General features: G+C 41.6%; 1 protein-coding gene and 1 long non-coding RNA gene across 4 annotated transcripts in view; one reads left to right on the forward strand and one right to left on the reverse strand.

Annotated features, from left to right (window-relative positions):
* Window positions 1-27,895, reverse strand: part of EXOC4 (exocyst complex component 4) — a 744,112-nt gene that overhangs the window by 55,105 nt on the left and 661,112 nt on the right. For all 3 annotated transcript variants that reach the window (XM_038556467.1, XM_038556468.1, XM_038556469.1), the window contains exons 15-16: window positions 12,644-12,785; window positions 1,843-2,021 (exon numbers count right to left, since the gene is read on the reverse strand). In XM_038556467.1, the coding sequence (XP_038412395.1) occupies window positions 1,843-2,021; window positions 12,644-12,785 (321 nt within the window). The remainder of the gene's footprint in view (window positions 1-1,842; window positions 2,022-12,643; window positions 12,786-27,895) is intronic.
* LOC119876968 lies at window positions 287-25,983 on the forward strand. The gene is made up of 3 exons (XR_005369285.1): window positions 287-358; window positions 4,311-4,344; window positions 25,658-25,983. It is a non-coding gene; the product is annotated as an uncharacterized LOC119876968 (long non-coding RNA).

A 27,895-nucleotide genomic window follows, 5' to 3' on the forward strand; every position in this document is an offset into this window, starting at 1 on the left:
TTGCATGAGCTTATACACCAATCTGGAAGAGTTTCTCTCTTCAAATTCTCCACAAACTTAAATGACCAAAGGATATCTATCCCTGAGGATTGTTGCACCACTGATCTTACAATAGTTTCAGAGTATACAATGTCCTAGTAGTCACAAATGGAGAGGCTCGATGCAACATAACCACTGCTCCAGCCCTGCCATATTATACCTCAAGCTACCAGGCCAAGGGCTTAGAAAATATGCCAGGTTGTTATAAACAACCAAAGATCATGGAAACTCTTCTTTTTTCTGTAAGGAGGTTCTGGAAGCAGAGAAGAACATGTGAAAATACAACGATCCATTTGGTTTTCCCTTCCTCCCACAAAATGTAAGTACATGTATATAATAAATTATAATAATAATAATTAAAAATAAAACCCAGTAGAAGTTGTCTGCTTTAAATGATCACTATGCACTAGCAACTTCAAATAATATCTGTGATAAAATACTCCTTTCCGCCACGCCAAGGAAGCCTGAGACTCTGTTACCCCCATTCCACACTCCTTGGCAAATTCTGTATTATGCCTTTGAATTTAGAAAGTAGTATCACAGATAAATACCTAGAGGTTTTTACACAGAAAGTCTTCAATGCATTATTTCCTCCCCTCTCTTCTAAGTCAGAGTGTTACACCCGTATTTCAAGAAGAGAATTGCTACTCATCAGAATGAGAGGTTAAGAAATGTCTGGGCAAATGAGAAGGTAAGTCTAGGAACTGTGAATGTTGATACTACAGGGCTTGGAAGAGCCACAGTCAAGAGCAAGGAGGCAACTGTAGTGAGCGAGGAGTGACTTCTCAGGGGGGCAACAGAGCTGCCAGCTCCAGAGGACTGCTTCCAGATTCTCAGTGCCATGGAGAGAATAGCTTACCTTTTAATCACGAATTCTTTTTGGCTGAAGTCTTTTAGGGATAGTTCCTTTCAGAATGCATCTTTATGGCATCATTTAGTGGGAAAATAGGATTTCTTATTTTTTTGGTCTGCATTTTGGGGGACATAACTGATTCTTAAAGCAAGCAATTGCCAAGCATTTCTTTCTTACCCCCAGGTTCTGTAATCTTTTGCACAAAGAAACTTCTTAATTGTTTTTAAATAACATTGGCTTAATTCTGAGAGACACCATAGGTACCTTTGGCACCCAGGCCTACATATAAACAAACCAGAAGAAGAAGGAAGGGAATATAGTTTGAAGTCCTTAAAGTCCTTCCCATGGGAGGAATTCGGCATGAAAAATGATTTGGCTGGCATCACATATTTCAAAATGTTGAAGCTGAATGCCATTACATGGAACTTGCTTTCATACTCTTCCTTGCCTGCCTGCCCCAAGGCATTTATGGATATAGACTTCCTAAAATCTCTGCTGATCAGAGGTTTCTGTTCTTTTCAGACAATAGCATGTTCTTTGAGAGAAAACTTTCATTTCTGCTGATAATTTTAGTCAATGAGAGCTTTTTTAGAATCTTCTCATTTTATGTGTGCTTCGTTTTCTTTTATGAGCTCCTCCTGAACTAACTCATGGTCCACTCTATGTATTTACACAACTCTCACGAGTGGTATGTCAGGGAGGCAGCCAGGCTGCCATCTGCCTTATGTTGGATTAAATCTTCCCAACCAGGAGCAGATGGCAGCCATATTGTTGTCTACCTAGCTATACAGAGAGAGACTAGATATTGCAGCTTTAATTCAAAAAGGAAAAACCAAACCAAACCCAAACCCAAACAACTACAAGTTTTGAACTTCAATAGTATAGAAAAAACAAAAAGACCTTCACCCTTCCTTCCTCCTCAAATCCTAGGGACAGAGGCAGGGTCTGACCTTCAAATATATATTGGAACTTGTGCTGCTGAAGGCTGGCACTCATGGCCTCTTCAATGGCACTGATGTCTTTGTTGAGCTTGACCACCAGAGGGTCATAATCCATACTTTCCACATTAGCAACGATGGCATAGTTCCCCTCCTTTGCAAGGGGGATGAGATAGTGGAAACAGTGAACCCTAAAAAAGGCAAAGATGGAGAGAGCAGTTAGCAATATATTTTCCTGATGAAAACAATAATTTTTTGGGACAGAATACTCAAATATTTAAGGCAGCAGTGGCCCTGTAAATATTTATGCACTCCTCTGCTTGTTCACTAGAAAGCCATCTAACGAGTAAGTGAGTGATCTGGAGCCAGTCAGTTTCTGTGATCCTCACTTGCTTATTAATCCAAACATTGGGCTGAGCAGTCAATGAGCTCTAAAACTCCTTTCAAAGACTGGGATTTATGCATAATGTGAAAAGCATTCTATCTTTTAAAAGATATTGCTGTAGCAAAACTGAGAGGCACAGGTCACAGAGCTCTAAAGAGTTGGCCTTGGAATGATACTACTTTGGTTTCAATTCCCAATTCCAACATTTACTAGCTGTGTGACTTCAGGCGCATCACTTCCTTTATGTCTTGGTTTCCTTATCTGTGCACCTGGGATGACAACAACACTTACCTCATAAGGTGCTCTGAGGAGCTACTGAGTACCAAGCATATGGCATAGGCCTGGCATAGAGCAAGTGCACTGGAAGTGTTGGCTATCATCACTCTTATTACAATTAGCCTGTTACTTAAGCAAAACACTAAAATAAATTTACTTATCTATTTAAGAATAAAATTGTGTTCGCACTTGGGAACGTGAGACATGATTTGTGCCCTAAAAGACTCCACAGCCTCCTGGGGCAGACCAAAACATCCCAACCAAATAGGGGCACTTGGGTGGCTCAGTAGTTGAGCATCTGCCTTTGGCTCAGGCTGTGATCCTGGGGTCCTGGGACTGAGTGCCACATCAGGCTCCCCACAGGGAGCCTGCTTCTCCCTCTTCCTATGTCTCTGCCTTTCTCCGTATCTCTCATGAATAAATTAATACAATCTTTAAAAAAGAAAACCCAACCAAACAGCAACAAAAAACAACCCAATACAAAAACCCCAAAGAAGGCCTCTTCTTTTCAGAAGTGTCTCAATCTGAAGCACATGTGTCAGTGTGCCATGGACATCTGCCATGGGGTGTCAGGAAGGGTTTGCAACAGGAGGTGATACCTAAGTAAACAAGATGATCTGAATGAGCTTGAGGAAGGAGGGCACTCCTATGTTGGCATGGCCTGAGTCATTCTTTTTTTTTTTTTTTTAAGATTTTATTTATTTATTCATGAGAGACACACAGAGAGGCAGGGAAGAGACACAGGCAGAGGGAGAGGCAGGCTCCATGCAGGGAGCCCGATGTGGGACTCGATCCCGTGTCTCCAGGATCACACCCCAGGCTGCAGGCGGCGCCAAGCCGCTGTGCCACTGGGGCTGCCCAGCCTGAGTCATTCTGACATGCACATTTCCTAGATTCTCTTTGGTAGTTATTGGTAACTGCCAAGAAGTCTGAGATGGGTAAGGACTGGCTACTCTGTGACTTTTGTGTTAAGCAGTAACAAAAGCAAGTTTCAGTCCAAATAATTCTACCTCACAGGCTTTTTTAAAAAAAAAAAAAAAGAAAAGAAAAGAAAAAGAAAAGAAAACAAAATCCTCCATCCATTGGCAGGCATAGTTCAGACTGTGCTCTAAGCCCAGTGAAGTCCGAATTATTGTTTTGGGTGCGCTGTTTGATCGTGCCATGGGAGGCTTACTAGAGGTAGACGTGAACACCTTCAGAGTGAAAACGCTGTTACCCTCATGGTCTGCATCAGGTGACAGGAAATGTTCCAGACAAATGACTGCAAAAGCTTTGGGCATTATTCCTAATGATGGAGCTTCAGGCTTGACTGTCATCTTTCCTTTTTTTAAGTAAGGTTTATTGAGAAATAATTTGTAAACAGTAAAACTCACCCTTTTCAGTGTCTAGTTCTATGAGCTTTGACAAATGCACACAGTTGTAACATCACAACTATAATCAAGTTACAGAACGATATCATCATGCCCAGAATTCCCTTGAGCCCCTCTGCCATCAAGCGCTACCCAGACCCTAAGGACCTGTCCACCACTGATCTCTTTACGCTCCCTAGAGTTTTGTCTTGTCCGGAGTGCCATATAAATGGAATCATATAGTATGTAGCTTTGGGAGTTCTGCTTCTTTCTCTCTGCTTAAAGCATTTGTGATTTGTTCATGTTGTGTTTGTTCCTTGTTACTGATGAGCACATTCCCACTGCAGGGAAATACTACAGTTTACCTAGTTACCAGTTGATATCTGGGGTGTTTCTCGTTTTGGGTGATTATAAATAAAGCTGCTTTGTGTACAGGTTTCTGTGTAAATATAAATTTTCATTTGTCATAGGTAAATGCTGGAAGTGAAACTGCTGGGTCATGTAGTAAGTATTATTTTAACTTTATAAGAAACAGCCAAATTGTTTTCCAAAGGAGCTATGCCATTTTCCTTTCCTACCAGCAATGATGCACCAGAGCTTATGGATTTTTTTTTAAAGGTTGTGTTTATTCATTTTTAGAGACAGAAAGAGCAAGGGGAGGGCAGAGGGGGAGGGAGAGGGACAAGCAGACTCCAAGCTGAGTGTGGAGCCCCACGCAGGGCTCGAGCTCATGATCCTGAGATCACGGAACCAAAGCCAAGAGTTAGATACTTAACTGACTGAGCCACACAGGTGCCCCAAAACTGTAAGACATTTTAAGCACACATTGTGATTTGATTTGATAGACATACATCTTGTTGAAGGATTCCCCCAATCTAGTTAATTAATATGTCTGTCACATATTTATCCTTAAAAAAAAAAAGAGAACATTTAAGTTCTACACTTTTAACATCTTAGCAAATTTCAATTATATGATATTGTGTTATCAACTAAAGTCACCATGTTTTACATTAGATTCTGAGGCCTTATTCAAATCTTATACTAAAAGTTTGTACTTTTACCAACCTCTGTTTCTCCAACCCCCAGCCACTACTTTTCTGCTCTATGTTTCTATGATTTTGACTTCTTTTTTTGATTCTGCATATAAGTGATATCATGCAGTATTTGTTTTTCTTTGTTAGAAATTTCACTTCAGCTAAAGCCTTTGGGTGTTTGTTGGGTTAAAAAAATTATTTTTACTTATTCTAACAGGTATGTAGTTGTATCTCACTGTGGTTTCAATTTTCATTTTCTTGATGACTACTGATGGTGGGCATATATTCATGTGCTTATCCACCATCCATATACTTTTGGGTTCATAATTCTTGCCCAATATCTTTTTTTTAAAGATTTTATTTATTCATGAGAGACACACTGAGAGAGGCAGAGACAGAGGCAGAGGGAGAAGCAGGCTCCCCTTAGGGAGCCCAATGCAGGACTCGATTCCAGGACCCCAGGATTATGCCCTGAGCTGAAGGCAGATGCTCAACCACTGAGCCACCCAGGTGCACCTTGCCCAATATTTTTTTGGTTGTTTGTTTTCTTCAGTTTTGAGAGTTCTTTATATATTCTGGATACAAGTCCCTTATTAGATATGCATTTTGGGAACATTTTCTCCCACTCCTTGGCTTGCCTTTTCATCTTAGCAATGTCTTTTAAAGAATGGTTTTTAATTTTGATGAACTTCATAATTTTTTTCTTTTATGGATGGTGTTTTTGGGTCATACATAAGTCATCTTGGCCCAAATAAACTCACAAAAATTTTTTGTCCTAAGTTTTCTCTTAGAAGTTTTATGGTTTTAGGTTATTTATTTATTTATTTATTTATTTATTTATTTATTTTTAAAGATTTATCTATTTATGATAGACAGAGAGAGAGAGGCAGAGACACAGGAGGAGGGAGAAGCAGGCCCATGCCGGGAGCCTGACGTGGGACTCGATCCCGGGACTCCAGGATCGTGCCCTGGACCAAAGGCAGACGCTAAACCGCTGAGCCACCCAGGGATCCCCAGGTTTTATATTTAGATCAATGATCCACTTTTAAAAATCTTTTAGAATTTAATTTATTTATTTGAGAGAGCGTCCACAAGCAGGTAGTGGGGAGAGGTAAAGGGAGAGGGAGAAGCAGACTCCTCCTGAGCAGAGAGCCCAACGTGAGCCTCAATTCAGTACCCTGAGATCATGATCAGAGTTGAAGGCAGATGCTTAACTGACTGAGCCACCCAGGTGCCCTGATCCATTTTGAGCTGTATTGTATAGGATGTGCTATATTCTTACAACTTGCTTATGCAGGGGAATCTTAAGATCTTGACTACCAGCTCATTTTCATTATGGGTGATCATCTAACAGCTGCATCAATTAATGACTAATTTCCTTTCTCCAAAAAAAATTCATACTGGCATTCCTGTGCTAATTGGCAAGGTGTATAGTGTTAATCCAGACACCAGTAACTGCGCTGGTTGCAGCCCCCTCTGAAATGTGACCTTTCTGATATTGTGAAAGCTGACCAATCCTGGAGTGGGATTCACGACTAGGGAGACTGATTGCTACTGCGGTTGAAATTTAAACTGAGTAGCTCTTAGCCGAAAATAAAATCAAGCCATCAGTGCTAAAGTATTTTTATAGTAAATTACAGATGACATAACTCCAGATAATGGGAAAACCATGTACAAAAGCATGAGGCCTTTGAATGGCATGAACGAAGGCCAGTTTTCGGGAACGACAAGGGGTTCCTTTTAGTACACACAGATCACATGTGAAGACGGAGGCACGAGGTGAGCTTGGGGAGATGGGTAGGGGCCAGGTGACTATCAGCTTTGGGGGCCATCTATGGACTGTGGACTTTATTTGAGAAGCCATAGGGAGCCTTAGGAGGATTTTAAGAGGTGAAATGATATAATCAGATATGAGCTCTGGCAAGATCACTTGAGCACAGTGTACAGGGTAGAATGATGGTGAAGAAGGGAAGCCGCTGACAGTACAGAGACGACTTTGGACATTCTCAGGAATTGGAGGTGAGAGCTTATGAGATCCTGAAGTGAGTGGTGCCAGAGAGAAATAAGACTGCTTGGAGGTACCCTCTTCCTCTCCCAAAATGGCAAGAGATGAAAAAGAAACTAAACTAGTCACTGGCAAATGTCAAATTCAAAAAGTGTTTTCTTTTCTTCGGGTTCTGGCATGTTGTTGCTGACCTTAACACGACTTTGGCATTAAGGATCTCTGCAAATATTGCTGATTACACAGCAGGATGGGTGATTTTCAGAAAGTGCATGCACACTTTGGATCCCAACAGTGGCAGGCGGCTGCTGTTGAGCCCACTTAGAGCCCTCCTGATGGTGAGAAAAATCAGCTGATAAAGGCGACATTCCTGGCATCTTGGGCTCAAATGGCAACTTAATTTTCCTCTCCTAAAGTTCAAATAGGAAGAAAAAAAAAAAAAAAAACCTCAACAATTTTTAATGGTCGCACCATGTCTTTCATCTTTTGGGGGTGTTGTTTGCCTTATGCTTCAAACTGCAGAAAGGGGTGCTTGTTGGTTAAATGTGACCTACAGTGACACAGGTAAAACGTCCAATGCTCTTTGGATTGGTCCTTCAACAGAGAACCTACTGGATTTGAGAACACTTTCTGGTTTGAACTTTAACGATGCTACAGAAAAATATGGGCTATGGATATAAAGATATTTTGGTGAATAAGACAAATTTTCGGCATTTGAAGTTGTTTGGACTTCTTGCCAGCATTTCCCACTATTTTTTTCCCCATTAATTTCTTTGTCTATTCTATCTGTTCTCTCCTATTCCAGTGGCTTCTGGGGTAAAAGTACCAGACACCGTACTAACCAGCCACTTCTTCATTGCAGCAGCTCCTGAATGACAGGGCCTAAGTCCTAATTCTCTTTTATGGCAGGATGGGAACAAAACAACTACTAGGAGATTATAGTGACAAGGAAGATGCTGGCCACGCAGCCTCCATACTTCTGAGATACATGTAGCAGATGACTGGGTGAAAACTGAGTCTCCAAATCAATTCATTTTCTTTTTTTTTTTTTTAATTCATTTTCTTTAAAGAACAACAGGTTTTGTTTGGACAAAAAGCGCTTACTTTGGGTTTCATTTCAAACCAGCTAATTCTCAAGAAGCATTCAAGTTTTTATCGGGCACCTATTATGTAGCAGGACTGATCCAGGGTCTGGGGCCATAAGAATAAAAGTGGTACACCTGATTCCTGCCTTCCAGGGGACAACAGTCTCTTCCACTGTAAACCACTGGGATAGCGAAGGTGCTTGGCACTCTCCTTATTTTAGCGTTACCATAGTACAATGTACTGACCTGCCAGTGAAATGCCTTACTCGTTTTATCGTATTATTAACTGTATAAACACACATGCACACAAACGCTTGTTACTGAGACAAGGAAAGAATGAAGTATGTCAATACTTATTACCTGAACCATCCATGGGGGTCTCTGCCTAGTTTTATCTACCATACTTTATTTAAAAAGAATTTTTAAGGTTTCCCATTGCTCTGTTTTTTAAAAAAATTATTTACATTCAATTAAAAAACATATACTGTATTATTGGTTTCAGAGGTAGAGGTTAGTGATTCATCATTTTTTAATAAATTTTTTATTTATTTATTCATGAGAGACACAGGCAGAGGGAGAAAGCAGGCTCCATACGGGGAGCCCGATGTGGGACTCGATCCCAGAACCCTGGGATCACACCCTGAACCGAAGGCAGATGCTCAACCGCTGAGCCACTCAGGCGTCCCTGATTCATCAGTCTTATATAACACCCAGTGCTCACTGTATCTCCACATACTTTAAAAGGAACAAAGACAATGAGCAGCATATTCATAAGAAAGCAACCTGAATGTTGAAACCATGTTATATGAGAAGGTGAGGGAATTTAATTTAGAAACAATAAACATGTTTAGTGCTTTTCGTAAAAGTCAAGGGAAGAAAATTCTGTGTCAGGGACTGTAAAACTCGGTGCTTTTTGTTATTCATTCTTACAATGACCTTTATCTGTTTTTAAATGATTGCTGAAAGAGATATAGCAATGGGTGTTATCGTACTGAATGGTTTCTTGTAAAGTTAATAAATAATGACCAAAGTGTGTGCAGCATTAAGAATAGTACTGTCATGACGTACAAATATTAAAAGGGCAGAATACAGGTTAAGGATCTAAAAGACTTACTCTGACGTGTTGAAAATCTCCCACTCGGAATGAACTACACTCCAAGAGGCTAATTCTGGATGTGGAACACATTATGTTCCCAACACAATCAATAGCATGAATTCTAGGAGTTGTGATAGTAATTAATTCTATGTTCCCTTGCTTTTCTGTGCAACCCAAGTAATGGAGGCATCAGAATGTTCCTGATTTTTGTTTTTGTTTCTGCCTATTGCATGTATCTATTCATAGAAATCACCTGATTTATTTTACTGTCAGCTTGTAAATAAATATAAAACAAATCTAAAAATTACTGTGAAACAAGTCAGAAAACATAGTGGAAGAGCCTTTCTTTTTGGACAGCTGCATGTGAGAAATATCAGAAATGATGCTGTGTAATAAAACACTTCAAATCTGCAATGCTGCTTCCCTGACTCCGCTCATAAAGTGCTCACAAGCAATTAAGAAGTAACTCACTGGACAAGATAATGAAGAATGAAAAAAGCACGCGGCATACAAAAGAAACGACACCCACAAAACATGATCAATTATGCTTTGCCTGAGCACACCTGAAAGACATCCAAGTTCTAACTGGAGTCCAGACACATGAACTAAAATCCTATTTACGTTTTTAAAACCTTAATCTAGTAAAGACTCCAAATGAAAGAACAAAATGCTACATGAACTTTAATAATGTCTCATGGTAATACAGATGTATTACTATACAGTTTCCGATCTAGAATTTTCTGATCCTCCAGTTGCAAACGTCTGTATCCGCCAGCTGTCTATTTGACGTTGTTACGTAGAGGTCTAGTAAGCATCTCACACTGAACATCTCCAAGATGGAAGTCTTGATGTCCACCACCATGCCCCCATTCCTCTCCTCCCTCAGACTTTCTCACCCCAGTTAACAGCCCTGGTACTGGTACCCACATAGTTACCCTGGCCCCAAAGCTGGTGTGGTTTGCCTTGGGTCCTTTCTTTCACTGCCACTGGCCCCTGCACCGAATCCAACTGATTGACACATCTCATCAGCTCTACCTTCGAAATATATCTCAAATCAACCCTTCTCACACCTCTACGTCTGCCACCCTGGTGCTCAGACCTGGTTTCAACAGTCACTATGCTTCCATTCATATTTCTTCCTACAATCCCTTTTCCAAACAAAAGCTAAAGTGCCCTTTAAAAAATGAAAAGTAAATGAATGAATGAATGAATGAATCTCTCTCCCTTGCTTAAAATCTTTCTATGTCTTCTCCAGGAACGTGGGTATTGGGGGGAGGGGAGGGGAGGGGAGGGGAGTGAGGGGGAGGGAGGGGAGGGGAGTGGAGGGGAGGGGAGGGGAGGGGAGGGAGGAGGGGAGGGGAGGGGAGGGGAGGGTAGGAGAGGGAGGGGAGGATCGGAGGGAGGAGTTTGGAGGAAGACGGGAGGGTGGTTGGGGGGAGGGAGGGAGGGAGGGAGTGGAGGGAGTAGGAAGGATGAGGGAGGTGTCGGTAGGAAGGAAGGCAGGATGACGGATGGAGGAAGGACGTAAGGCATGAAGGAGTACGGGAGTGAGTTGCTTTATGGTTCTTTCTTTCTTTCTTATTTCGTTTCTGTCTTTCTTTCTTCCTTCCTCCTTCCTTCCTTCCTTCCTTCCTTCCTTATCTTTCTTTTCTTTTCTTTCTTTATGTTCTTTCTTTCTTTCTTTCTTTCTTTCTTCTTTTCTTTCCTTCTTTCTTTTTCTTTCTTTCTTTTTCATGAAAGATACAGAGAGAAAGGCAGAGACGTAGGCAGAGGGAGTAGCAGGCTCCAGGCAGGGAGCCTGATATGGGACTCGATCCTGAGACCGCCGATCACGCCCTGAGCCAGGGGCAGGTGCTCAACCGCTGAGCCACCCAGGCATCCCTGAAATCTCAACTTTCCTTGGTCTGAGGGTCACTCTAATCGGCCAGGCTTCATGACCACACATGGCCAGGCCCTAGCCTGCCTCTTTATGTAACCTTCCACTCCTCTTCACGTCCTTATTCACAGGGCTAGAGTGACACTCCTCTCCATTCCTCAACCCTACCAAGCTCGATTGTCTTGGGACCGTGGGGCGTTGCCCTCTCTGTCAGAAATTCTTTGTACAGATGGTTCCTTCCTGTTACCGTGTCATATTTCCTTTGGCCATACTACTTGAAAGCCAAAAAAGCCAATACCCCTTCGTAGTCGACCCCAGCTACTCTCTCCAATGTCCAGAATGACAGGACTAACCACGTGTGGCTGTGAAGCACTTGAAATGTGACCAGTCTGAATTTCAATGTGCTGTAAGTGTAAAATATGCAGATTTGAAAGGCTTAGTACAGAAAAAAAATGCAGCTCATCAATAATTTTTACATGAGTTACATGCTGAAATGATAATATTTTGGATATACTGGGTTAGGAAAAATATAATTTATTATATTATCTACTTTTTCAAATGACTATTAGAAAATTTTAATTATGTGGTTTGAACATATAGCTCACTTTTATAGTTCTATTGGATAGCACTGCTTGATTTCATTATGCTATTTTATTTTGTTAGTTGTAGTTATGTGAAATTATCTTTTTTGTTCATTCATTGCCTGTTTCCCCTCCTTAGAATGTAGCTCCATAAGAGCAGGGCCCTTGAGTGATTTTTTCATTGCTGTATCCCAATTCCTAGAACACTGCCTAGAACAGAGAGGGCACTCAGTAAATGTCTATTGAATGAACAAATGATTGAAAACTTCCCAGTCTTTTCTTCCTACCATTTCCATAGATGTGATAAGAGAGGCCACCAAAGCATTAGCTTGTTCCACACTGCAGGGGAAAAAACAAGAGTCCAAGAATACAGAGTCTTTGAAACTATTGTCCTGAATTATTATTTAATGTAATTTCTTTTTGGGTTGTAAGTTCTTGAAGGAAGGGATCATAGCTCTTGCATCTGTATACTCCTTCACTAATCAGCAGAGTACATTAGTAAAAATATCAGTGACAATAAAATCACCATAATCATAAAGTTACCATATTTTGAGCATTTATTTTGTGGCAAGCATTGTACTAATTATTATTTCATTTACAAAGTCTGTAAGTTAGGAATTACTGTTTTACTTTTACAATAAGAAAACAAGGTTACTGGGGTGCCTGAGTGGCTCAGTCAGCTAAGCGTCTGCCTTTGGCTCAGGTTATGATCCCGGGCCCTGGGATTGAGTCCCATGTCGGGCTCTCTGCTTAGCGGGGAGCCTGCTCCTGCCACTCCCCTCTGCTTATGCTCTTTTTCTCTCTCTCAAATGAATAAATGAAATCTTAAAAAAAAAAAAAAAGAAAGCAGGATTAGTAAAGGTGATTAACTGACTTAAGATGGCTTAGTAGCTGGTAGAGACATTCAAATCCAGATCATTCTGATGTCACAGGCCAGGCAAACTCTGTATCACCATATTTCCGATACAGCACATGATTCCAAACTTTCATGGTGATTAACACTAAAAATCACAGTCAGTAAAAAAAAGGGCATCAATGATAAGTTATGGTGACACTTTCTAGGAAAAAGCAAGTGATATATGACCCATGATACATTTAAACTGCAGTCTTGTGCTTGGCTGTGTCATACCTGACTTCCAGATGTAGGACCAGCAAGCAGCGGTCAGCCATATCCTGGAAGGATTTGGCAAGTTCACTCAGAGTCTGCATGATCTGCTCTGACACTGGAGGAAGATCCATGTTCATATGGCTCTCTTGAGCAGGAGACAACACTGAAAGAAGGAGAAGAAAATATCAGTCACTGCACCAGATACCTATAGATCTGCTTGAAATGACATCTTACTCTGTTGCTCATCATGTTTTTGCCAATTTGGCTAATGCTGGTGTTGGCAGCATTAGATGTCCAAGACACAATAGACTATTTCTGTACTTGATTCAACACTGATTGCCTTCAATCAATGCATAGGTTAATAGAACAGCATCTCAGAGATGGAAAGTGGCCTTAGTAGTCATCTGGCCCAACCACGTGGTCTAGGCTTGTGTCACTTGTACAACTTCAAGTGGCTGCTATGCTTCTGGTTGCATATTCACACAAATGTTTGTGAAAGAGAACTTGATAATTTTTAAGGCAGCCTACTCCATCTCTGAAAGACGTGGCCATCTACATTTAGCCGTATCTGTTGCCATTAATTTCTAATCATTGGCTCTGATTCTAGCAACTTCACATTCATTCTCACATGTGTTAGCACTTCAGGTATTAAAGATACCATGTCTTTTGGCTTCCTTGAAGTCTTGCTTTTCCCAAGCTAGTTATCCCCGGTTTTTCAGCTATTCTTCATATAGTCAGAGTGAATTATTTTACAATTCTCATAATTTGCCAACAAAAATATTCCAATTGTTCTAGATCTCCCTTGAAATGTAGCTCTCAGGACCAAACATAATAAATAATACAGAGTAGGTGTGTCCTGTCTGGACAGAATTATCAGCTCCCTTGTTCTAGATGCTATGCTGCTTGCACAGAAGCCTGAAATCTTGGGGTGGGGTGGAGTAGGAAGTGTGCCATATTCTACTTTAACTCATAGAGAGATTATAGTCAGCTAAAAGCCCCAAAAGGTCTTTTTGGAAAATTTGATAAAACTACTTTCTGTATCTCCATCAAGTAATTGATAAAATATTTAAGGCACTTAGACTTCTTCAGGAAGATACTGAACAGCAAAAGTGTGAACTATATTTATGTCTAGGCCTCTGTTGCATATCCAGTTCCCCATAATTTCTCAAAGATCACCAACAATTAGTTTGGCAATTTCATTCAAAAGTTCTTTTGCTACTCTACAGTTTCCAAAACTGGCTTTGAATCCTGTCTTCACTACCTACTTACATGACCAAGAGTGAAATACTTAAATTATGTCTTAGTTTCTCACTGTAAAACAGAGTACTATTACCTACAACATGTGGTTTTGAGGAGCATTAAATGGGTTAATGTGGCTAAAACACACAGAAAAATAGCATATCAACCTCATTTAATATTAATACAAATAACAAGCAATTATTATTATTCTTTGGTGTGTGATTTGTCCAGGTTATGAGTTTTAAGCTTAATTATAGTGACAAGGTACTTAAAAGATAATTCCATCTTGAAATTCCATTATCAGTATTTTTTGCTTTTCCACCTGAGAATTCTTCTGTCAGAGGATGCAGTATCTTTTGGAGGGAGGGCACTTAGGGGATATGAGATCTGGAAAAGCATCACTAACTCGGGAGGAGGTCACCATACAGGGCAGAGAGTCACGTGTGGCTGTGGCAGGTTCTATAGCCACAGGCCTTTCAGAGCTGCATCTGTTTCTGGACTTTGCTAAGCCCAGAGAACAGCCCAGAAAGACAGTCCTAGCCTCATAAGGCCAAGTTTCTCCTCTGGAAAACCAGACTTTAATAAATTAAGATATTATGGCAAAGATTAAATGAAAACCAAACGAATTCGGGCCAAGGGAACTGATCCGTAAGAAAGAATAAAATGTAATGACGTAGATTTAAGATTACCACCAGCTTTGGCATTATTCAGGATGCTCAGTAACCTGCCCCTCTCTCTAAGGGTAACATTGCCCAAGTTGGACGACTGCAAGGCAAGATCACTGCCTTCATAATGTTTTCATTTGGCAGGCTGGATGAAAGCAACTTTTTTTTTTTTTTAAAGATTTTATTTATTTATTCATGAGAATACACAGAGAGGAGAGAGAGAGAGGGAGAGGCAGAGACACAGGCAGAGGGAGAAGCAAGCAGGCTCCACGCAGGGAGCCCGATGTGGGACCCCCGATCCTGGGACTCCAGGATCACGCCCTGGGCTGAAGGCGGAGCTAAACCAGAGCCACGGGGGCTGCCCGAAGGCAACTCTTAAGTACAACCATTCTAATACTTGAAAGCATGTTAGGGCTTTTGAGTCCCTGGACTCTGCTGTTGAATGACCCTAACTGGGGTTTGAGAGCTCTTTATGTGCCAATGATAAGGGGCAGAAATCAGAGCCCGAAGAGATCAGGCTCATGGCTTCAGGTCAAAAGTTATACTAATCTCCTAAACTCTATCAAAGACATTCTGGACAAATTCCACCATGAAAGTTAAAAAAAAAAAAATCCAAGCAGTTAATTAATGGAAGACAAACAGTCAAGGTAAAACTTGGAATGAGTGAGGCAAAAGTAGCTTAGAAAAGCAACACATTGTATATTTTGCTCGACTGCAATCTACCACAAAAACATTTTAGTAAAGCACTATGAAAAATCATGCCCAGAGTTCTACGGAGAAGCCGGCCTGTTAATTCCTAAGGGCTTATTGAGATTTACAAAGTTTTCTTAACAAGAAGGAGTATACTGAGCAAAAACATGGTAAGCATGGCAAACAAATACAACACAAAACAGTGAACTCTCTCCTAAATGTCAAATGAAAATCTACCAAAAAAGAACTGCTGACAGAATTGGCTTGGGATGCAGTGGAGGTAGGAGGTTACTGGACACACACATGCACACACACCCTGTTAGAGGCTCCGCGGTTGTATACTTCAGGGATTGCGCCTTCATATCCGCAAAGCCCACTTCCAATGGACTTTAAAAATAATTAGCACTTGATCATTTTATTAAGAGACACACTTCGAGTTATTTTGCTAATACTAGGGGATGGGTCACATCAGATCATTCATAATATCCTGTTGCTCTTAGAACCACTGCATAGGGATCCCTGGGTGGCGCAGTGGTTTGGCGCCTGCCTTTGGCCCAGGGCGCGATCCTGGAGACCCGGGATCGAATCCCACGTCGGGCTCCCGGTGCATGGAGCCTGCTTCTCCCTCTGCCTGTGTTCTCTGCCTCTCTCTCTCTCTCTCTCTCTCTGTGTGTGTGTGTGACTATCATAAAAACAAAACAAACAACAACAACAAAAAAACCACTGCATAAAAGCAGGTGTTTTTGAGACTCTAGTTGTGTCACTGTAACGGTGGCTTTCTGTACTGACTGGTCAGTGAGGATGCTGAAGCTTGCTCTCCAGGGCAGACACTGCTTGTTAGGTGAACCCACACTTACTTCCAATTCTTCCTTGCTCACTCTGGCACAGACTCCAGAAAGCTAAATGTTTGTATTTCCAGCCTTGCTTGTAGCTAGAGAACCCCACGTTTCACCATCTGCCCAGTGACCTTTTAAGTAGATTCTTCGGCAGCAACTTGATCTAACTCTGGCTAATTTGGCAACTCATCTTTTGACAGGGAAACGAAAGTATGCATTGTTGCCACTGAAATTTTCTGGATTTGAATCTTGAAAATGCCTTCAGTGCCCCTTGGCTATCCTTCGCTAGTGCTTCTCTAGCTCCTTTTCCTTTTCAGCTGTACTTCCTACTCTCTTGTCCCTCCTCTCTTAAGGACCTCAGATTCTCATTAAGGCTTCAAAGGACTTGTCAACACTTGCTTTCTCTGTGGTCTTGCCTTCTATTTACTCTCCCACACGCCATAATCCTTCTGCCTTCACGTCCTGATTACATCATTATTCTGATCATCACCCATGATATACTAACCGCCAAATCCATTGGGTGCATTACAGTAGTACTAATCTCAGAAAGGCTCTGTGCTATGTTCAACGTGACTGGCCATTTCCCTCTTAAAATTCTGTTTTCTTTCGGCTTAGATGGCAACTTACTCCTCTGGGTGTCCTTCTACCTCTCTGCCATTGTCTTCATCATTTCCTTCCCTGGATCCTCTTCCTTTAGCCCACCCCAAAGTGCCGGTGTTTCCAGGATTATTTCCTCTACCGGTTTCCCTTATTTGTCATTCTATATGCTCTCTCTGAGTGAGCTCATCCATTTTCATGGGTTTTGCTATTATCCGGGGACTTAGGACTCCTAAACTTCATTTGATCAACTGTGTGCAAGCTAGCCTTACCTGTACACCCCACAGGCATCTCCAATGCAGTGTGTTCACAACTAAACCCATTATCTATCTTCAGCATCTGTTCTTTATCCCGAATTCCCTGTGCGTCAGTGGTGTAGCAATCTAGGAATCTCAGCTGCAGACTTGAGAGTAATTTCTGAGCCTCTCCTCTCCCTCACTCTCCTCAGCAAAGACTAATTTCTGCCAATTTCATTTCCTAAATGCCTCCTAATATGTTTTATCTTTTCTGTATCCGCTGCGACTTTCTTGGTTTGGCCCTACTCTCTTCCATGAACTACTGCAAGAATAAGCCTCCTGTCTTGCCCCTACCTTAATTCAATCCTCCATACTTAGCTCATTAAATGAGTTAGAGAAGGAGAGTAATTTTTCTAGAACACAGATGAGACTTTGTTAATTTTTTGTAATAATAACATCAGTGTTTCCTGCTGCTTATATGCTGAAGTCCAAGGTCCTTACCAAGGCCTGATTGCTCCTTCGCAAAACCATGATTTTTGGTTTCTAACACTTCGGTTTTCTCTGTTTTTCACCATTTTCTCTTTCCTTTCTGACCTCGGCCCCTTGCCTTCCTGGCCCTTTAATCTGACACCTTTTTAAAGCAGGTTCCCTAAACATATCCTGCTCTTTCAGAATTCTATACCTTGGATGGTTCTTAATACTCTTTCTACACTGTTTATACTTTCTGATTCAGAAACCATTGTCTGATTCTCCAGCCAGGGTCATTGACTCCTCTGGGGTTTTCTGTTTTGTTTTGCTTTTCCACATAATTCTCAGTAGTTACCATATTCCATTGACATTATCTGTTTATCAGTATGTCTTCCTACAGAGCACAGATTATCTATATATCTATCTATATCTGTTGGAGGCATTACAGGAGCTCAATCAATTTTTTTTTTTTAATGAACAGAACAAATGATTTAATTGACCAACATGACAGGACAAATCATTCACATAGTAACAGATTGGTGAAAATCAGGGAAGAGAAGGCACAACTTGTCATCTAACAATTGTTAACTCTTTCCTCAGTTTCTTGAGCATATTCTGGGGACAGAGTGGAGATATGGAAGTAGTTCACGGTAGCTGGTTTCTTGGGCTATTCAGGTATCCTGCAGAAGTACAGTCTAAAAGGAATTCTGGTCAATCCCTACAGCCCAAGCACTTTCCTTATAAATTGTGTTGCCTTAAGAAGTCACTTTAATTTCATGAGTCCAGCTTGTGGCAGCCAAGCCTTGAGGGTCCTCTCTTTTTACTGACACAAAATCCCTGGCATATCAAATAACCAGTAACTTTCAAGGAAAGCCAACATACTGTCATGGAGAAGCAATCAGCCTAGGACATTAGGGTGTCTCAAGTGGTTCCACATCCTAATATTAACCAGACTGAAATGTGTTTAAGTCTTAAAATTAGTCAAAATTGGACTCATTCAGACCCAGAAGAGCATCTGTTTTCAAGGGTGCAGCTGCCACACTTTCAATGGTAACTTACTGTGACTTTTTTAATTGATTCATCTGAGGATGTCCTTGTGCATCTGCAATATTATCTAAAATTGTTACAATATCAGCTTAGACTGACTGGTATCAGCTGTCATCAACATGATGCATTGAGAAGAGGAAGCTGGTTATCATGGAAGAAAAAGAAAGGTTAACTCTGTGAATTCAAATTTCTTCGAAGATGGAAAGAAGACAATGAAGAAAGATCCCATGAGATTTTTCTCACTTGAAAATTTTAGAAAAAATTTTGGTACAACCATTGTTGCTGACTCTTCTTGCTATCTGTACAGAGAAATGACAGACACCACATGATGATGTCTGCTTGAACCTGGAATAAATTTATCTAATTTCCAATCTTCAGTTTTCCTATATAGAAAATTGTGGTAATAGCATCCTTCTAACTCCCAGAGCAGTGTGTTAGTAGGTTCTGTAAATAATTCTGAGATTCTTTGACGTTGTTACCTGGCTGACATTTTTAAAAAATAAAAATAGGAATGCTGACTAGGCCTATGACATTAATAACTCAAGGGGCTTGGAGAGTCAAAGGGGGGGTCTCCACCTAACTCTTCCCTCTCCTTACATGCCCGAGGGATGTGCTACTATCAAGCCCAACACTGAGGATTTAAGGGTGTCAAACACTCTAATGCTGCGGTTCCAAGTTGGAACTTTGACGCCAGCTAGCTCTGTCCTTGGTCTTCTCAATGTCTCTGTTCCGCCATCCCTACCTTTTATTAATGCCCTTGAATTTTTTGCAAACCTATACAAGCTAACCACCCCGGCCCCAGTACTTTGTACACAGTAGTCACTTTATAAGTGTCCATTAAAAAAATCACTTATCTGTTTATGAAACTGGTTTCTGGAAGCAGAGGTTATCTTCATATGCTCAAGGCTCTACTGTCTTTCTAGCATCAAATTTGATTTTTTTAAGAAGAATTTTATTTGATTGACAGAGGGAGAGAGAGAGAGCATGCTCGCACGTGCATGCACAAGTAGGCAGACTGGCAGGCAGAAGGAGAGGGAGAGGCAGACTCCCCTGCTGAATGGGGAGCCCAACGTGGGTCTTGATCCCAGGGCCCTGGGATCATTACCTGAGCCAAAGGCAGATGCTTAACTGACTGAGCCACCCAGGTTCCCCGAATTTGAATTTTCTTAAGACAGAGATGTCCTTTCCTTCTGATCTAAGTCAATTACTCCAAACTAATGTTTTATGGTGACTCTTTTTGATCATTCTTTCTTTTACCGGAGACATATTTTTTAACCCCTCACTATTCTCTGCCAGCAGTCCTACCTTTCGGCACTGTTAGCAAGTCATTTATTTTGTCACTCCTTCCCATCTGCCAAACAATCCTGAATCTAGTGAAGTTCTGTTGCTACATTTCTATATAAGGACTGGCCTCATACATGAAACATGCTTGGTAGGTTCTGTTCATTTTGCTTTCTATTTCAGAAGCAGTGGTTCTTCTGTCCTTAAATGTTACCTAGTTCTTTTCAGTCCAGATTTCCCTAGAAATTTTTGGTTTGAACTAGTAAAATCAATTGATTTTGAAAACCAGAATGCTGACTCAGATTGTTCTTTGACCTACAGAATTACAATGGCAAAGAATGCGGGCATATGGGGGACATTATTCAGATGAGACCTTGTACAGGCATAGGTATAGCCAGCTCTGGAAACAGAGCCTACTCTATGAGGTCTAACACCCAACCAGTGCATCCTTTTATAGCTGTTAGCCGTGTGGCAAGAATGCCAAGCCTTCTCACCGCTGCTTCTGGAAGGAAGCTAGCTCTCTTTTGTCTACTTTTACAGGAAGAAGGACAAATGGAAGAGATTTTTTTTTTTTTAATGGGGTGGTTAAAAATGGAAGAAATACATTACCAGGAAGGACAAAAGAAATTAAAAATGGAATAACTGGAGTACAAAGTGAACGTGTCTTATTTATGTTTGCTTTTTTAGGGCCTAATTACTAATTGATAATATATTTATGTCAAAAAAAAAAAAAAATGTTCCCAGTGGGTATAGGAGGCAAAGACCTACTTTCTTTTCTGTGCTGCCATTTGTTTCTGCACCGGAAGCCCGATGTGGGATTCGATCCCGGGTCTCCAGGATCGCGCCCTGGGCCAAAGGCAGGCGCCAAACCACTGCGCCACCCAGGGATCCCCTGCCATTTGTTTCTTAAATGAGCACGTGTTATACCTTTTCCCTTGTCAGTCATGGACTTATGGGCAACATAACTTTGAGTTCTTTGGAACATCTCCTTCTCACCTGTCTCTCTCCCCCCCCCCAAATGTCCTAAATGTCTAATGTGTCTTATAAGACACATTATCACCCTAGCTGCAGGTGGTAATGCTTTGGGAAGAAAAGTATGCTTGTCCCACTCACTGTCCAGCCCAATGACACAGATGTTCAATAACATTAAGAATGTGTTATTTATTATATGGCAATAAATAAATAAAGACCAAAGATTAAACTTTTATAAAGAACTCAGTTTTAAGGATGCTGCTTAAGAGTGATTTTCATTGCTGTGAACGCAGGCTCTTTCCTGCTGCTTCCCAGAGGAATAGAATTTATCCTCTCACTTTTTATTACCTTTAGAGCACAGTTCTTAACAACTGTCAGCCTCCTGTTCCTCAGATGTCTTCTCAGAGAGTTGTTGTGAGGACCAAATGGGGAGCATAGCCTCTCTCACAGTGCCTGCCACAAAGCTAGGGCCATCCTTTGAACTCCAGTAACACGAGGCCTCCTTCTTCCTTTTCCAGTCTTAGCACAGCTCACCTCATGCTGCAGAGAATCCCTGGTAGCTTGTGAGATCCGTGAGAACAAAAGCCATAACTTACTCTTCCAGGCATCTCTCCCAGCCTAGCTCTTCCTTACATTCAGAGGTAATGCCTGTTGCATTTAATCTGCAGGTTTGGGACAAATCACAGAATTTTGTGTCTTTTTCTTTTCATTTTATCACCACAGTGCCTTTAACCTAATGTCTTCCAAATAGCTTATTAGCTTGGAACATTATTCTGTTGCAGGGTAAGAAACTGAACGCCCAGAAAGGCAATGAGTGAAACGGAAGAATTATTCCAAATATTGACCCATACAGGGAAAACAAGGGAGATCCGTGTAAGGCTCATTGTCAAGGGCAAAACAAAAATAAGAACCAAGATAAAAAAAAAAAAAAAGGACAGTTGTTCCCTTAGGCTACCACAGGATAAGAGGCCAATTCTAAGCCAACAGGATAAACTACACACTGCAGTTTTGTCGAGGGAAGATCACATCCAGTTACTCACGAAATAGTGCTTGATGGTAACAAGCCTGAGCAAGCCCCAGGTCCTCCAAGGCTGTTAGCTGTAGATTTGACTTCCAGACAATGCAAACCAGCACAGACACCCTGGTTTTTACACCTTTTGAGTGACAGTCCAGACCTTAGTCCCCTTTGGTCCTGGGGGGAAGTATTAAGATTGATTTTTCCTTTATTCCAAATAATCCTCCCCGAGGCCTGGTAAAAACCTAATCATCTACTAAAAAGGCGTATGGTGTGGCCAATTCAGCTCCTGCCAGATATGAAAGAGAAATGGAGGAAAAGCTAATGAACAGCTCCTGTCCTTGTGCTGAAAGGCACTATTGTGGGACTCTATTAGATTTCCGTAGACTTTGTAAGCCTTTTGTGTTTCTGTAAAACCCTGCATCAAAAAGCATCTTAAGGTGTTAACAAATACTTAGCCAGATATTTTACGTGAATAAGCGACACAGATTTAAGTTTCAAGAGAATTTAAGAGGCGAAAATATTATGTGGCAAAGAGATGACATTTATTCATGTGTCAACAGGATCCCTCCAGCTTCAGCATTTGTAAATCTTCCAAAGAGCCTTTGGGATGGCTCGTTCACTGTGTAAATTAGAAACATTAGGTCTATTTACAAATGGTGAATCTGAACCAAACAGAAATAAAGCACCCTTCCCAACAGGACATACAAGTGCCCCACAAACAAACAAGTGGCCCACATGGAGGCAGAGCTGAAGGAGTTAACCTGCAAGACTTCTATGGAGTCTCTCTTGCGTGTGACTTTTGTTTCATGACTTTCCTCTCCGGGCAGCTGCATCATTCATAAATTTGGACTTGACCTGACCTAGAGTAGGCACAACTCTCACTTTTATCTCTATATCACTTAGAAAGGGAGGATCATCATACCTACCTCACAGGAGTCTGATGATTCAGTGAGAAATAACACAAAGGCTTAGAACTTGTTTAACACACAAGTTCTTACCACAAGGCATTCCAACAACTACTACTACTATTATGTATTCAATAATAATGTACTGAATGAATAAATAGCAAAACCCCAGGATCCCTCTCCTCAATCTACAGCTTTAAGTAAGTTTTGGAACAATGAGACTAGCTTTAGACAGTGAACGTGTTTTGCAGAACAAAACAGGTAGAATCCTAGAAGCACTGGCCACTCTGCTCCTACCGCTCTGATGACAAGACATAGATGGTGGACTTCTTCTCTGACCCTGCCACCAAGCACACAGACCATCACCAAGACCGGCTGTGTAGCTGGTGACGGCTCCCTCTGAAGCAGGTTAGAAATAAGAAATACAGAGAGAATCAACCTGCTTACACACAGCGCGGGATTTGCAGGTGTAAATCTTGCCAGGAGAAATTTGTACTTGGCGAGGACAAGTGTGGCCACTTCTCCAGCATGCAGTAAAGAGAACAGTTAACTCAGTACCTCCCTTTTCTTTCGCTCAGGTCAGATACTGCCTCTTCAGGCTAAATGGATGAGCTAGTGCCACACACATATGGACTAATGCCTTGTGAAGGTTAATAATATACAGCCGTACTTCTGTCTTTATACGTTAGTAACACATGAATGCTGTTCTCATACTCATTCTAGCTTTGCCATAAATCCCTAGAATAATTAACCATGCATCCAGAATCAACTGTTCTAAATATCAAAAGTTTCATAATCTGTTTTTATGTCATTTAAGGGTAAGCTAGGTAGAGAAGCAGTCATTTACCTACCAAGAGAAGCAGTCATTTACCTACCAAGTGATCGTATAATTGGAGGATACATATTACCTCACTTGAAATCTAAGTAACTTTCTTGCTCTAAGTGAAAGGACATGGGTGTTCTCACAGTAACTATGAATCCCATTTTTCTACTGTTATAGAACAACATTTCTCTTGGATTGAACAAGTGCAGGCTCAGAAAATGGTGGTTAAATTCTGATTTGACCACGTAATAACTGAATAACCTTGGGCAAAACTGCAAGGACCTTGAACTGGAGTGATAAGAGCTTTAGCCTCAGAGGGTCATTGTAGGCTCTGTATAGGGAACAACAAAAAGTGTCTAGAATAACACAAGGCACATAGTAAGTGCTCAGTAAATCTCAGTTACTATTGCTGGACCCTTGCTGGGAACCCCAGAAGACGAGAACTCCTACACTCATCTTCATACTCATTAAAACATCTTGCAACACCAGAGAGCTGTGGGCTTAGTTGTTCAGGCATCTAACAGATGGAAAGAAACCAATGTAGTAAGACATTTACATGTGTAAACTCCTGATGTTCTGCCCTTAAAATAAGGGATCACAGAAGGAAGAGAACATTACAGAATTCTGGCAATGTTCAAAGCAGGGGACGGAAATGGGAAAAGGAGGGACTCTAAGTGACAGGCTTAAATTTCACCTTCTCGGGACAGCCCGGGTGGCTCAGTGGTTTAGCACCGCCTTCAGCCCAGGGCATGATCCTGAAGCCCCAGGATCGAGTCCCATGTCCTGCTCCCTGCATGGAGCCTGCTTCTCTCTCTGCCTGTCTGTGTCTCTTATGAATAAATAAATAAAATATTAAAAAAAATAAATTTTACCTTCTCATCTACAAAGCTAGGAGAATGACAGTCTTCAGCTTTGTCAATTCAATAAAAGAGGTGGCATTTCTGGCAGGCACAAGGAAGTGGAGTTTGGTGGGAAAGCAAGGAATGGCACTCAGAAGCAGCTCGAGAGGAGATACAGTAGTGTTCCTCACATTATTTTGAGGGAAGGATGACGGGGATCTTCCTTTTCAAGGAAAGGATCTGTAGGGCGTGGCTCTGGAGCAAAGTGAACTCAGGTATTATCTTAGGAGTTCAGAGGATGGCCAACAAAGCTTGGATATTGTGTTTTTGAAAGATCAGGTCTCCGCCTTACTCACACAGGGCTTGGAAGGTCAAATCTGTATTCTGCATCAGCATTTCCATCAGGGTCACAGATGATTCCTCGACCCGGGACAAAGCCATGATAAGGAGGCGGGGAGAAGACACGCAGATGGGCGTGTATCCATGTGGTAGCAGGCAGCGACTGGGGAGCCGTACAGCCAGGTGGGCAGCGATCAGGGAGCCATACAGCCAGGCGGATAGTGATCGAGGAGTCGTACAGCCACGGGGGCAGCAATGATTGGGGATCTGTAGAGCCACAGGGGCAGTGATCGGGGATCTATTTGTACAGCCACACGGCCAGTGATCCATACAGCAAACGGGGCAGCAGTGATCGGGGAGCCTAGAGCCTTAACATATGACCTGGAATGGTCAAAACTGCTATTTTCACCAAAAGAGCCAGAAGCTGTTATAAATTATTTCAATAAGAACATAAAGACCCTGACAGTTCAGCTCTCCTATCGAGGCTTAAAGCAGATGAACCAGGCTCCTTTTGGAAAGATGTATTTTATATTTACTACCATGGGGAGAACTGTCGTTTCATTTTTCCTGGGGAATATGTTCCCCTCGATATTACCCTGGATCACATTTATTGTAGAAAATGAGATGAGGAAACACGTGTGCTCTGGTCCATTGTCAACTCGGCCTCAGCCCCAGCCCTTTCCTGGAAGCTTAGGAACTGTATTTTCCAACTCCTTGCCAACAGGGTTTTGGGTTTAGAACCTGCCAGCAAGAGGCATTCCCAAAAGATGTGGAAGGCAGAGAGGGGGACAGCGTGATCCTCCTCATGCAGTGGCAGAATGATGCTCAGACAGATGGCAAGTAAGAGAATTGCAGCTGCTTCCAGGGGAGCTCCCGGGACAGCTGCTTCTTACAGCTGTGGAAGAAAGTTCTGGTGTCTTCTATGTTCCCATTTCCGACAAGCCGGCAGCAACTCTCCTTGCTCTTTACTACCTTCCAACTGTTTCCTAAGCTTTTCAAGCCACTTTACAAACACCTATTTCCTTGTATTAAATCCCCTCTTGCTTGAAATACCTAAAATGGTTTCTGTTTTCCCAACAGAGTCCAGATGAAGAAACACAACCTTCTACTTACGAGATATTCCTGAGGGCATCTGGAGCCGGATGGAGTGCGAGGAAGAGTCCCTAAGAATCCCTCGGCTCCCCTTTCATGGAAGCTTGTACCCTCTAAGGCCGGGATGTTCAGAACTGGCTCAGTAGAGCCACGAGTCTCCCCATCTCCAGTCTCTCAGTTTCCCCCAGCTCCCTTAATCGGAAAAGCTCCACTTTTTTTGTTACCTATTAAAATTTGGCTGTAAAAATCTGCTGGAATGGTCATTCATAAACCATTGCCCTTGAAGAGGAAGGAATCTGGTCACAAGCAAACCATTTCCCATTGCACTCCAGCCTCCAGATACTAGCCAAAGTAGGGATAAAAGCCAAATGTCTAAATTACAGCATAGCTCCTAAAGACTGAGGATGAATGGCAAGAATGTCTATATAAATCTTTACTTGGAAACAAGTGACCAGCTTTCTCTTTATTTTAGCCACATGAATTCAAATATCTTTTTTTTTAATGTGTTTACTGAGTACTGACCAATTTGTAAATTGCTCTCATTTTGAGGAATACATGCCAAGACTCCCTAGCAAAGCAGATTCAACCTTTCCTTTGGACAATGTTTCACGGAACCAATGAACTGTCCAATTTTCCAGGAAAGCCTACTATGGGCTTCTCTGCTATTTCCCAACGAGATCCCAGGTTAAAGATATAGACTTTCACAAATCTGACTTCTTAGTGAGGTCATTCAATTTGGAACTGCTTTTAACAATTACATAAAAAGACTTTAGCTTAACACTGGATGTTTTTTTTTTTTTTTTGAGAGAGAGAGAGAGAGAGAGAGAGAGAGAGAGAAAGAGGGTGTGCATGCACATGTGTGTGCACATAGGGGAGGGGAGGGGGCAGAGGGAGATAGGGAGAATCTTAAGCAGGCTCCACATCCAGCATGGAGCCTGACTTGGGGCTCTATCTCACCACCCTGAGATTGTGACCTGAGCCCAAATCAAGAGTCCAATGCTTAACCAGTTGCGCCACCCAGGCATCCCAATACTGAATTTGTCTTCCAAATCAACTCCACGTGTGTGAGCACACTAAGCATGTAACAATCTCTGGGCTCCACGATTTGGATCACTGGCCCTTTCAAGTCATGAAATTTATAAGGAACCACCTAATAATCCCTTTGTTCTTAGGCTCAGCCATCACGACATTCAGTTTTAAAAAGCGGGTAACTCATCAATTTTCACATCTTTCTCTGCTGGACTAAATAGAATTTTCTTTTTAAAGATTTTATTTATTTATTTATGACAGACATAGAGAGAGAGGGAGAGGCAGAGACATAGGGAGAGGGTGAAGCAGGCTCCCCACGAGGAGCCTGATGCGTAACTCAATCCCAGGACCCTGGGATCACATTCTGTGCCCAAGGCAGGTGCGCAACCACTGAGTCACCAAGGTGCCCCAAATTTTATTTTCAGGGAAACAATTAAGATGACATTGGTAAATGTTGGTTTGATAAGACACAAGAGGTAAACTGAAAATACATTCACATTCATTTGGAAATTAAACATCCACATTGAGATTACAGCAAAACTTGGGTCTCCATCTACTAATTTTATGGATGTATGCATAGTGCCCCTGTTTCATCCACTATACATCCTGATCAGTGTCGTTGGGCACCAAGGACACTATTCTTTTCCTCTTATGAACCCACAGTGGCTCCTGCCTCTCCCCACATTCCTTTCTGGGTGCTAATAATCATGCTGGTGCTTGGGATCATGGCCAAACTTTCATCCAAAGTTTCTCTAGAAACTGAAGAATCTCTTCAGCTTTCACTGTTTTGAGAAAGGAATGTATGCTGTGATGTGGTGTTAAGTCATCTTTCACATGTTCTACATTTTCTCAAATTCAGCATATTTCCTGAATACCCTAAGATAATCTATTTGAATTCTACTTGAAAAAAGCCACAGGCCATCTGATGCTTTCCTCACACTTGTTTCTTACTATGACTTGTCTTCTATCCTTTCATCTGAAAAACACTCTCTAACTAAAACAGAAACAGAAGAAGAGTAGAGTGGTCCTTCCTTCTTTATCATTCTGCCAATTGTGAGCCCATTTACTTTTCTTTCTGTGTCTAAATATGGCTAAATTGTATTGTCTTCAGTATCTCTCACGACCATTGAGATTCTGGGCATTTGCTGCCCTGACACTTTACCTAAGGCTCACCTTACACTTTCTGTGCTGAGGATG

Source organism: Canis lupus, chromosome 14, assembly GCF_011100685.1.
Source record: "Canis lupus familiaris isolate Mischka breed German Shepherd chromosome 14, alternate assembly UU_Cfam_GSD_1.0, whole genome shotgun sequence".
Taxonomy (NCBI): Eukaryota; Metazoa; Chordata; class Mammalia; order Carnivora; family Canidae; genus Canis; species Canis lupus.